The sequence below is a fragment of the Rhinolophus sinicus genome, linkage group LG04, assembly GCF_036562045.2.
Source record: "Rhinolophus sinicus isolate RSC01 linkage group LG04, ASM3656204v1, whole genome shotgun sequence".
Lineage (NCBI taxonomy): Eukaryota > Metazoa > Chordata > Mammalia > Chiroptera > Rhinolophidae > Rhinolophus > Rhinolophus sinicus.
Genome location: NC_133754.1, coordinates 56446466 through 56458734, shown reverse-complemented (window position 1 = coordinate 56458734; position 12269 = coordinate 56446466). Strand labels below are relative to the sequence as shown.

General features: G+C 40.5%; 1 protein-coding gene across 3 annotated transcripts in view; it reads left to right on the top strand.

Annotated features, from left to right (window-relative positions):
- The window catches only part of PSD3 (pleckstrin and Sec7 domain containing 3), a 427571-nt gene that overhangs the window by 108493 nt on the left and 306809 nt on the right, over positions 1-12269 (top strand). For all 3 annotated transcript variants that reach the window (XM_074329581.1, XM_019742071.2, XM_019742072.2), the window contains exon 2: positions 5618-5726. In XM_074329581.1, coding sequence (XP_074185682.1) covers positions 5618-5726 — 109 coding nt within the window. The remainder of the gene's footprint in view (positions 1-5617; positions 5727-12269) is intronic.

Sequence of the window (12269 nt, the reverse complement as noted above, 5' to 3'; positions counted from 1 at the left end):
CCAATTCTACTTGTTTTAGCCACTCCTATCCCCTTCCCTTGGCCTTTGAGTATTCTGTGGTGTGACTTGGATTGCTTCTGTTTCCTTTTAATAGGATTTAAGTTACGTGTCATCTCACACAACTTCCCATTTGTTCCTAACTCTGTGAGCCGTCCGTAATGCATCAGTTTGCTAGGCTGCTGTAACAAAGCACCACAGACAGGGGCAGCTCTGACAGCCAGAGAAAAAATTATTTTTGATCAAGATGTCAGCCTGGTTTGTTTTTTTTGAAGCCTCTCTCCTTGGCTTGCAGATGGCCGCCTTCTCCTTGTGTTTTCCTGTGATCCCCCTCCTGTGTGTGTCTGTGTCCTAATCTCTTCTTAGAAGGACACCAGTCATACTGTGTGAGAGCCCACCCTAATGACATATAGAGCCTGTCTCCAGATACAGGCACATCTATGGCGCTGGGGGGCTAGCACTTCAACATACGCATTTTGGGGGGACATGTTTCAGCCCATAACACTACCCGTTGCTTTTTGCAGCATTAGCACCAAGCTGCTAGTCCCTGCCTGCACTTGACTTGGCGTGAGGAGTGCCCCATGTCCGTGGGCCTGACTTCTCCTGGGTGCTGAGAGCAGGTGGGGTTGAACAGGGTCAAGTGTGCAGTGTGAATGTCAGAATCAAGTGTTGGTTTTGAGTGAGTTGTGAAATATTATTTTTATAGACTTTCATTGAGCTTTTAATCTTCTCTGGCCTTACGCACTTGAGAACGCTTGGACTGGACTAGGAGGCTCTCACGTCCTCTGAACGTCATACTGCAGTTGCAATGCTAAGGAAATGAAGGAGCATGCCACCTTCCTCAAACCCTGCTCTCAACCCTTATCTCCACCACGCCCTCCTCTGGCCCCATGCTTCCCCTCCCAAGTCAACTGAAAATTTTACTTTTAAAATTTGCGTGCAGCTTTCTCCTCTCTCTCTCTTTTTTTTAAATGTAGCAGTTAAAGAATTACTTGACATCAGTGGTGTTTCCCTTGTGTCTAAAGTAGGTAATACAATCAATAACATTTTGAGGGGTGGATAAATGCAAGTGATATTTCTTTGTATATTTGAAAAACCATGTAAAATGTAAGGCTGAGATTTTCTTTGTTCCATACGTTTAATGGTGGACTTGAGTCTTTAGATGGAGGCACGTTTTGGTGATCATATCGTTGTAATTTTACCACAAGGAAAAGATCTGTGTGATTCCTCCTTAATGAAATATCTGTGGAAGTGGTTCAGAAGTGTGAAGAATCTTTCTGCTTCAGAATTAGAAGGGACCTTAGAGATACATTTGAATAGCACTCTTTATCACTAGGGGAGCTGAAATCCAAAGACTAAACATTAGTGAGACTGAGTGGAAGTCCCAGCTGGGATTTAAGTCTGGGTCATCTGACAGTAGTCCATTTGCTAATGTTACTTCATACCCTGTATTTATTAATGAGATTTTTGTTTCTAAAATGACTGATAAAACAAAGAATACATTTTATTCAATTAGTAATACAGAAGGAAAAAGTAGTGCTGCATTATATGGGTCTTCCATCAAGCTGATTGTTTTAAATATGATTTTTCAAAGACCTTTAAGAGTGATTAGAGATGGCTGAAGATTTATAACCCTGGTCGTGGGAAGAGGATGCATCAGTGCGGCTCACAGCTTTAAGAGTAACTAATGTAAGCAGAATGAATTTTATTTCACTAGGCAACTTGGGGGAATGTTAATGCTTTGATGGGACCTGAATGTTGGGTTTAGGGTCCCCCACAATTGTCATAGTATGGAATGCTTTCTTAGAATGGAGCCCTTTAGTATATTTGACTCCTGGTTAGAGCATCCCCCCAAAAGGTTTTGTTTTCTAGTACTATGATCATGGAGGATGTTTTCTTTAGCATTTTCTTTCCTGTTGTTTTCTTTTCTGAGAGTCTGAACATGCTTTGGACGCTGCTTCACGTTCCAGCCTCAGCACAGGGCGCTCTGTGTGTCAGGATCAGCGTGCCCTGGGAAACTTGTGGGACTGTAGAGTCTCACCCACCCCAAACCTGCTAAGCTGTATTTTTCACACAATTCCAGGTGATTTGTATATATGGTAAAGTAGGGGAAACATTGATCTAGAGTAGTAAGTAGTTCACAGAATCTGGTCTCTGCATCAGCAGCTTTAGCATCACCTGCAAACTTGCTAGAAAATGCCAATTCTCAGGGCAAACATCCCAGACCCACTGAATCAGACTCTCTGAATGACACCCCCCACATCTCCGCCTGTCAGAATGTGTTTTAACAAGCCCTGTAGGTGGTGCTCATTCATGCTCAAGTTTGAAAATCACTCTAGAGCAATGTTTCCAATAGTTTTGATCATGACTCAAAAATACATTTTCTATCATGACCAACGCGCGCGCTCACACACACACACGCACACACGTTTTATAAAACAATGGTTATCTTACTATGTGCTGTCTACCCTGATTTTTTCAGTTTCATTCTGTGAAATATGTATGTGTGTATATAAACTTATTTATATAAAAATCTAGTCACGACCCACGCAACTGATTGCACGAGCACTGATGGGTTGTACACTGCAGTTTGAGGCCAGATGCTCTTGACCTGAGTCTCTTCATCTTCTTTTGTGCTGTGGCCCCTAGTGACAGTCTGGTAAAGCTCTGGATCTCTTGTCAGGATAATACTTTCTAAGTGCATACAATAATATACATGGAGCTGTAAAAAAACCCAAAAACACATACAAACAAAAAACAAAACAAAAAAACAATTATACTGGCTATCTAAATGTTTAACAAATTAGTGATATGGTAATATATTATCTGTCTTTATTCATAATAAGATTTAGTGGTGGGTCTAGTAACTACTGTTGTTTCAAAGTAGGGGTGAGTATAAATGATAGTTAACGATATCTGCAGTAACTGTTATGTGATGTGAAAATGGCTATGATTTCTATTAGTGACGAAGTTAGAGCTACTGATAATAATACTGTGGTTTGCATACATTGACATTTGAAAAAAATACTAAATTTCAGCTTAAGGTGAGTGAAAGTAAAGTTGTGTTGTTTTCCCCCATCTAACTTCAGACTTCTAGAGTTCCACTGACAGACCCCCACGGAACTGAGGTTAAGGACCCTTGCTCAAGAGGCACCCTTCTTTAGAGTAGCGCTCAGGCTGTAGATTGAGACTGACTCAATAGTACGCCCCAAAATTATCTCCTGGGAATTTCTTAGACCTGGTACTTCATCAATGGCATGTTTTTCTTTTGTTTTCTAGACCTATAGCAATGGATTTTTTCTTTAGAATTTTCTTTTCCGTTGTTTTACTGAGACCTTGGGAGGTCACCTGGAAGCTCAGATCCACGCTCTCGATAACATTCCTTCTCTAGTCTCCTCCATCTCAGTCCGTGCGCCCAGTTGCTCAAGCCTGATTTCTGGGAGTCATTCTCTGTGTCATGGGTTCTGGATTCAGGTTACGAATCTGGGACCTACAATTTCCTGGCTGTATAACCGTGGTCAAATTAATGAGCCCCTCGTTGTGTCCGTTTCTCCACCTGTGAGACTAGGCTGAGCGCAGTGCTCACCTCAGAGCCTTGTTCTCAGCATTAAATGAGATCCCATGTATTGTGTTAAACAGCGCCTGGCCTGCAGTAAGTAGTTAGTAAATGTTACCCTTTGTATTTATCCTTGATTTCTTCCTTTCCCTCACTTCTTAAATGCAGTTTATCAGAAAATTTACGTAGATCCTCTCTACAAAATATATTTGCAATTCATCTACTTCTGTTTTTATCATCATAATTGTCCTCTAAGCTTCCATACTCCCTCCTTTGGACTCCTAACTGGTATCTCTGCTTCCTCTTGAGTCACTCCAGTCCATTTCCCTATAACACTGTATAATGTTTTAAAAGTGGAAATGATGTTTTTTAAAATGTTGAGGAGCCACTGTATGTTTAAAACCTTTTGGACCTTCCCGCCGAGCTTTCCCTTGTCCTGCACGCCCTGTGTGGTTAGCCCCTGCCTCCCTCCTGTCCAGCGTTACTTCCTGCTGTGCTCCTCTCCTGGTCAGCCCCTGAGCTTGCCCATTTACCCACGATTCCTTCTGTGGCCACGCTGGCCTGCTCTCGGTCGTTGGAGTGGCCTAGTTCTTGCAAACTTGAAGGCCATTGCTTTAAAGAAGGCCATCCCTCTGCTTGGATGGATGTTTCTGTGCTTCCCCAGCCTCTCGTTTTTCTCAACTCTGCAGGTATAGTTCCTCAGAGAACCTTCCCTAACCACCCTCCCTAAATGAGGGCACCGAGTTCCTCTCTTACCAGCCTGAAAATTCCCTAAACACATCATAAAATTAATATTTCCTCTCTATTGGGGAAAAGGATAATTAACAATCTCTGATTATCAAGCATGTAACTTCAAGAGGAGCCTACACCTTTTCCAGAAAGATAAATGTTACACCTCATGACCATTAAATGATTGTAGTGCTATTTTCAGAAATTGCTGATCTAAACTTGTACAGGCGTGCTCTTTGATATTGGTGTACAAGAACAGAGAGAGGCCTGCCCCCTGAACGTGTGTGCAGTGGGGCAATAGGTGAATTGTAACCCAATCATGGGCCTTTTCTACTGTCACTCATTTCTGGTCCAAAGGGTACTGAGGTCATAAAATTTCCCTCTTTGAAGTAGTTGCCTGATTGCTGATAAAACTCTTCGTGTTTCTTTCTCCTAAAATGAAAGGCCCTTTGCTGCTTAGACATAAGAAAAGACATCTCATTAAATTGGAGGGTGGAAACCAGTGTGGGTAATACTGTCTGGGTCCTGGCTAATTTTTGAGTTTGGAGTAAAGGGGCAGAATCATAACTCCCTGATTGGACTGGGTCAAATTTCTTTGTGTTTTGAAATTTTTACCTTGTTATTATTTTTGATTAATCCTAGGCCAGAGAAGGGAGGCACTCCTGATTTTTGTCAGTTGTCTAGAGCAACCAGGAGGAAGGTTGTAGGAATTCAGAATGATGATGTGAACCACTTTCACAGTCTCCTTTGTAGTTTTTCTGTCAAATAGGGGACTTTTAGGAATTCTGAAGTCCACTGGGACAGACGCTCAAATTTAGGCCAATTAATATGAATGGGATGCCTAGCCTTTCTATTTGTGTCCTGTCTGGCAAATGATGTTCCTGATTCAATAAAAATATGGTCTCTTTGGGGGAAACTCTACTTTTGTTGTGTGCAGAACCTACACACAGAAATGTTCTTGGTATGGGCTGTGGGTAAGGATAATCATTTGGAAAATGATGTGTCTAAAAATAAAATATAGTTTTCTAATTACAGAAAAGTAGCGTAAACCTAATTTTAAAAATTCTACCATAATTCTCTCAATCAAGCCAAACTTCATATTTTTTTTGCTCCCATGTAGATGTTCACGTTTCACATTTTTAATATAGGTGTAATCTTGCAGTCATCATCTTGTATTTTGAGTTTTGTCATGGTATGTTTTTCATGTTTCATTTTTAATGGCTGTGTAGCATACTATCAAGTAGATAAGTCATAATTGCTTAACCATCCTCTCGTTGGTTGTTTTGCTTTATGGTGTATTTTTAATCCTATCTCTGTTTTGTTCTAATTTTGCAGGCAGAGACATTTGTTTGGGTTAACAATGCATCAGCACATTCCCAGAGTGTTGCCAAGGCCAAATATGAATTTTTATTTGGCAGATCTGAAGAGAAAACTCCGGATATTAGTAAGTATTTTCTTACCTTCCTCCTTTTTAATAACAAATATGAGGCTCTAATGAAATTTCAAATCTCAGAAGCTGAGACTTCTTCAAACCAAGAACTGGTCAGAAATTACCTAGAACAGGATACAAGAATCCCATCTTATATTTCTGAATTCTGCATTTTAGGAAGACTGTATTTATGAACTATTAAAACAAAGAGGTTCACAGAGGTAGAAAGGCAGCAATGCATGTGAAGAAAAGTACTCAATCAGGAGATGATAAAGGGGACATTAGCATGTCTTGAGAGTAGACAGGAAAGGGATATTGAATGAGGTTAAGAGTATGGCCTCTGGAGGTAGACTTCCTGAGTTTGAATTCTGGCCTTGTAACTAAGGAGGATGTGACCTGGAGTAAGTTACCTAATCTATTAGTGTCTAATATTTGGGCCTCAGTTTTTTCATCTGTAAAATGGGATTGTGGTGATACATGTCTCAGGATTCTTTTGAGGATTAAGTAAATCGACGTATGTAAGGATCTCAGAACCACGCTCTGCATATAATAACTGCTATAAAAGTATATGCTGCTGTTATGATATGTCATAATCATTGTCATCATCATCGTCATATCCCTGACCTTTGAAGTTGACATTGAGGAATGCAAACCTAACTTTCCTCAACTCTATCAGTGTCTGAGACTGATTTCTGTTTTGGGTAGACAAATAATCTGACCTAATGTAGCTGCTGTTCAATTGAAAAATTCAAATAATAACTGTACATTTTTGACATGCCAGATGGGATTATGTAATGGACCCCATAATATTTGGGGATATCAAAAATACAGTGAATTTGCAGCCATTTAATAATTCCTTTTACCTTAATAATGAATATTTATTTGATAGTTCAATAATTGGGGACTGTTAATAAAGTGTAAAACAGCTAAGTTACTTTTAAAAAATCATTCTGCATTTATCACAGTGTCCCCACTTGCTATTTATCGTGTGGCATAAATACCTAACTATTCTGGGCTTTAGGTTTGGGGCACTTAATCATCTATTCACTATTTCTCAGTCGGGGAATACTGGTTATGGTCACTCCAATACTGTTTAAAACTCCCTCCAAGCACAGTCTTAACTTTGACTAACTTGGAATGCCACATTGTGATTTTGTGCTGATTAAGCCTTTTCTTTTTTTCTTTTTTGACTTTGAGAAAACATGATTTTTACTTTGCTATGTAGAAGTAATATCCAATGTCTGCATAGTCCTCTGACTTATTGGGGAGTGAGTTTGGTTCTTCTTTATTCATAGGTTTTGAGTAGTTTTCTCTGTATACCTGCAGCAAATCAAAATGTTTTAAACCTTATGTTCCTTATTTACCTTGGTAAAAATGGTTGGAATTATTTTCTTAGTGTGATATTATTCTGTAGGTGTGAATGTGTGCATGCATTTATTGAACAATTATGTTTAATGAGCATTTACTATGTGCTGGGCACTGTGAGGGTGCAAAGAAGTAGAAGACATGGTTCTTGCCCTTTTGGGGTTTATTCTTTGGTCAAGGAGAAACATGTCTGTAAGTTACTCTGGAAGGAGGGAGTGATCATTTTCTACGTGCTGTGATGGCTTTGTGGAGGAGGTGGAGGTTGAACTTGTTCTTAAATGACTAGGATTCTGATCGATAGAGTTTGGGGGAGGGTATTTCCGATTGAGGGAATGGTATAAACAAGGAAGGGTGTGGTGGCAGAAAATATAAATTGTTTGAAGAACGGGGAGGAGACTAGCCCGGTTGGTTTCAAAGCATATCAGTGAGAGATAAGTTGAGAAATATAACCATTAAGAAAGGGGCAGAATCTTGTAGGGCCTTCTCAGACAGGATAAAGAGTTTGTATTTTATCCAGATATGCAGAAAGGAAGTGACAAGTACTGTTTTAAATAGTTAAATCAAGATGGATTGATCTGGAAATTGGAATGGGCACCAGAAGCTGTTGATTACCGTAGGAGGGTGAAAGATGCAAGTTCATCACTGACTGTTGGAAAGTACTCTTTTCCTGTCTTCACAAAGAAATGGTGGCACATTTTTATCATTTCAAAAAATACTCTTGAAGTTTCTTTATATGGGCCATTCATCTGTCATAAAAACATTGCCCTAACTCAGAAGACCATAGGGAAAGGCAGTAGAGAGAGAGAGAGAGAATAGGACAGTATTTCTATTTGAATTTGATTGCTAGACATACCTCTGCCCCCACAGGATTTTGTAAAAGCGGATTAATAAGTGACTTAAACTAAGTGCTTCAGAAACAGCCAGCTGGAGAAATGGAAATGCTGACAATGACTTTGAATGCATCCCCAGTGAGACTCAGGTGGCCTCACCTGAGATGAGTGAGGTCAGGTGGTTCATGATTCCCAGACAGACCCAAGGAAAGTGTTGCTGCTGTAGGGAGAGAGGCTTAGACTTCGCCTCTGAGCACGGCCTTAACGTGCATCGTGGGTGGTAGACTCTAGGGAAAACAATTCAAGATTATTTGCAAGCTGTTGCTTATTGCAGGGAATCCATGACAGGAGTCGAGGGTGTTGGATGGGGTAGATGAGAATGTGCTAAAGTGGGAAGAATTCCATGCGGGAAAATTAAGATCTGGGTTCTCGTTACCTGTTCATTAATATAGTGAAAGGAAAGAGGGGAGCATGCTTCTCTGGTTTCTCTGCTCCCTGCTGCTTTCTGGGAGCTGTCGCAGCTTTCAGGAGCTTTTCAAGAGCTAGAGCAGTAGTTGGTAATTGTTGAGAAGCTCTGGGCTCTGTGACATCAGCTGTGGTTGAATGAGGAGGCCGCGAGTGACCAGAGGTAGGGTCCCCTCCTCCATTCTAGTCAGCGGTTGGAATATTCGTGGAGCGGTACTCAACTGCAAAGAGATGAAAAAGAGGTGCCATAGGAGCCTCACCTAACCGTAAGGCCTGTATTTGTTAGGGCTTGGGGGACAGTGCCTTCCAGACTTGCCACTCACCACACCTTTTCTCTAGGTTGGTACCCTTAGATGACCAGTGTGGCTGTCCTGTGCTGGTCAGGTTGAGGACACTCTTAACAGGAGGGTGGCTTCATTTGGGGAAAGTACATTCTTTGAAGTGTACCTAAGGCAGTATCAGATGGCCAGGGTCAATCGGTCTCTCTTTTGTGGTCAAAATCCAGAAGGGAGAAATGTTCCAGAGAGCCTTTGAACAAGAGTTCTCAACTTATAGGGAGAACAAGTGACTTTGGAAGTGAAAGGGCCTGTGCTAAGAAGGGCGGTCAACTTCTTATATTAACTCTTGGAAGTTTACAAAATCTCACTCCTACGTTCTCTATTGATTTATAGACTTTTTAAAGATAAGTGGGTGAGGAAATGAACTTCAGAGATATTAAAGAACTTGCCCAAGGGCACATAGTTTAGATGCTTTAGAACCAGGTGGAGGCCAGGGAGGAGGCAAGGGGCTGGGGATTGATACACTGGTTTCCAGAGCTCTGAGGGGAGGAAAAGTCACCCATTTGGATTGAAACCCACGGCTGCAGCCCAGATGGGGTAGGGTCCCACTGTATCTTCACATGGTATCTAGAAAGTGACACAGAACTGGGGTTGGACTGGTGAAACCCCACAAGTTATTGCTGAACTAAATGCAAAACCACCCTGAGGGACCCTTTCACAGCTCGGGACATAGCTGACTCCCATATTCATAAATACATCAGTGATCCCTGAAATCAATGTGCTCACCATAAAATGGGATATAGACTGCAAAAAGGAGGGCACTTCTGTGGGAGGGAAAGTCAGCATACACAACCGATAGGGAAATCGAGACCCAAAGAACTAGAGGTAATAGAATATTCTGAAACTATAAAATAGGTTTGTTTAAAAGATAAAAGAGGGAAAAGAAACCATTATGATAAAAGGGGATAGTAGGAAGGAGAGATGTGCCTATTTGAAGAAGAACCAAATATAGCTTACAGAAAATGAAAACTATACATAATAAAATTTAAAAAAATGGTTTGGTTAAGTATACATTATTGGGTTTACATTTGGTGAGGACTGAGAATTCTTGTTTGATCCCTGCTTCCCTGACCCCCCCCCCCCCGCTTATTAAGTGTTATCTGTAAAAAATATGAAGAGTGTGGGGGGAAGACCATAATTCCAAGCAATATGCTCTCACTTTGGTAAAGTTTACTTCTGATTTTTTTCTGTTTGTACTATGTTCCAAACCCAAAAGTGCACACACGTTTCTGCATTATTCAGTGAAAATACCCCTGAGTAGATCCTCTGTCCCGGCCATTGTCCTAGGTCTTGGGGATAGAGCCCCGAACAACACTGAAATCCCTGTTTAGCAAATTGCTCAACAGAAAGACTGTTCCAATTCACATTCTCCTCTGTGGTTCCTTAACGCTCACCTCCCACGTAGTCTTCAGCACTAATTATCTTAACACTACGTGTGTCAAATTAGATAGGGGAAAATGGATTGATTAGCCTTTCGTTTCCCCAGATGGAGGCATTTATTTCTTATTTTAAATACGAATTTTAAGTTTTTATTACCATAATAATACTTGTGTATAATCTGAAAAATATAAATTTTACCACAGTATACACGGCCCGAAGCGAGAGCCACCTTCGGTCCCATTTTCCACCCCGTCTCTGAAGGGCACATGGAGACCACTTTGGTTTCTGTCATCCTCATGAGCCCTGACTCATCATGAAACTAGGACTCCAGGCCTCGCTCTCCTTCCCAGTGCAGCAGTGACTTTTTTTTTTTCCTGGAAATGTATTTCAACCAACAGCAGTGACTTTTGACTATTGCTTTCTTCTTTTACCCTTCTACTTTTGTTTTTAAAGTTTTATGGTAGTTGCCTCATCGATAATATGCTTACATCTGTTATTTCTTATCTGTTTTTTTTTAAAGTATTAATTATGTAATATTACACATGAGGAATTTGGCTCACATTCTGTGTACCCCTATACCAAAAGTTGTATTTTTATTTTATTGGTTACATTTATGTTTTTTAATTATTAATGTTTGAAACTCTGTTTCTTCAGCCACTGATTGACACTAAGGGTCATCTCATGACACTCTTATGTAAAATGAGGGGGCAGTGAGTGGCTCTGCATTTCCCTTCCAGCTTTCCTCCCCCAGGCGAAACCTCCATCCATGTTACCTTTACTTTTACAAGGCACATGGCATTTCCATTTTGTTCTATAACTATAACGGCAAAGTCTTGTATGCTTTCACTGCAGGTTGCTCTGAAACTTTTAAACCTAGCATCAGCATTTACAGAATGCAGCATCCAAGTTGTGTAGTTAGACTTGAAGTGAGAGAGAAGTAGATCCTATGTCCCTGTCCTCCGCTTCCCCGGGGCTACCGTATTGCCCTAAAAATAAGGCCTAGCCAGACCATCAGCTCTAATGCATCTTTTGGAGCAAAAACTAATATAAGACCTGGTCTTATTATACGATAACATAAGTCTGGGTATAATATAATACAATATATTATAATATAATAGCAGGGAGGAGGAAGAGTGTGGGGAGGGGGCCCAGATGGTCACAGTTGCCTGACTGAGCGTCATGTCTTCACTTTATCACTAAGTATAACTGTACTACTTGTAACGGGCACTTCATTCCCATCTTGAAGACATTCTTCTCAGAACCTTCTGACAACTTGACCTAACTTGTGCCAAAAGTTTTCTAGGCCTGTATGTAGGTGTTCTCCTTAGTCTTTAACAAAATTCTTTATTGAATTCTTGGTTAGATGTACTGCTTCTTAGATTCCACGGCACATTCTCGGATTCCATGTTTTTTTGTTTTTGTTTTTTATTTTTTGCTAGAGTATATCCTTTAGTAATACTTTCAGAGAGGTTCTGGGATGGGTGACGTTCTTGAAGCGTTGTAGGTCTGAAAATGACTCTTTTGTCTTTATGCGTCATTGCTCATTTCCCTGGAATGGAAGTCTGGGTTCAGCTCACTTCCCTGCAGAACTTTGAAGCATCACTTTCATTGGCATCCATGGTTACTGATGAGACTGATGCTGGCTCCTTTGTGTATCAGTATCATTTTGAGATACTGATCTGTTCCTTCTCTCTGGACACTTTGAAGCGTTCTCTCTCCCCAGCCCTCTGACACGTCAGGAGACGTGAATCTTGAATTGTTCTCTCTGCATGGCACTTTTTGAGCACTTGCAGTCACATCTTTTCTTAGCTCTGGAAACATTTGTTCTATTATTTTTTTTATTATCCTCCCTCCACTTTTTTGTGGTTTTTACTTCTGAAATTTCTAATAGATGGATATTGGTTCTCCTGGATTAGTTTTCTTTTGTCTCTTAAGTTTTCTCTCCTATTTTAAAATATTATCTTCTTTCTGATAACATTTTTATTTTGATTATCATTTCAAGAGCTCTTTTCCATTCTCTGATCACTCAGTTGAATCCCTCTAAAGAATTAATTAGAATTTTCTTCATAAGATTGCCTTCTGTTCCTGGAATTTCTGCTTCATCCAGGGTCCATTCTGTTTCATTAAGTCTTTGAACTTCTCTTGGAAGCCACTGTTTCTCCCTAAATGTTGTTTGGAGT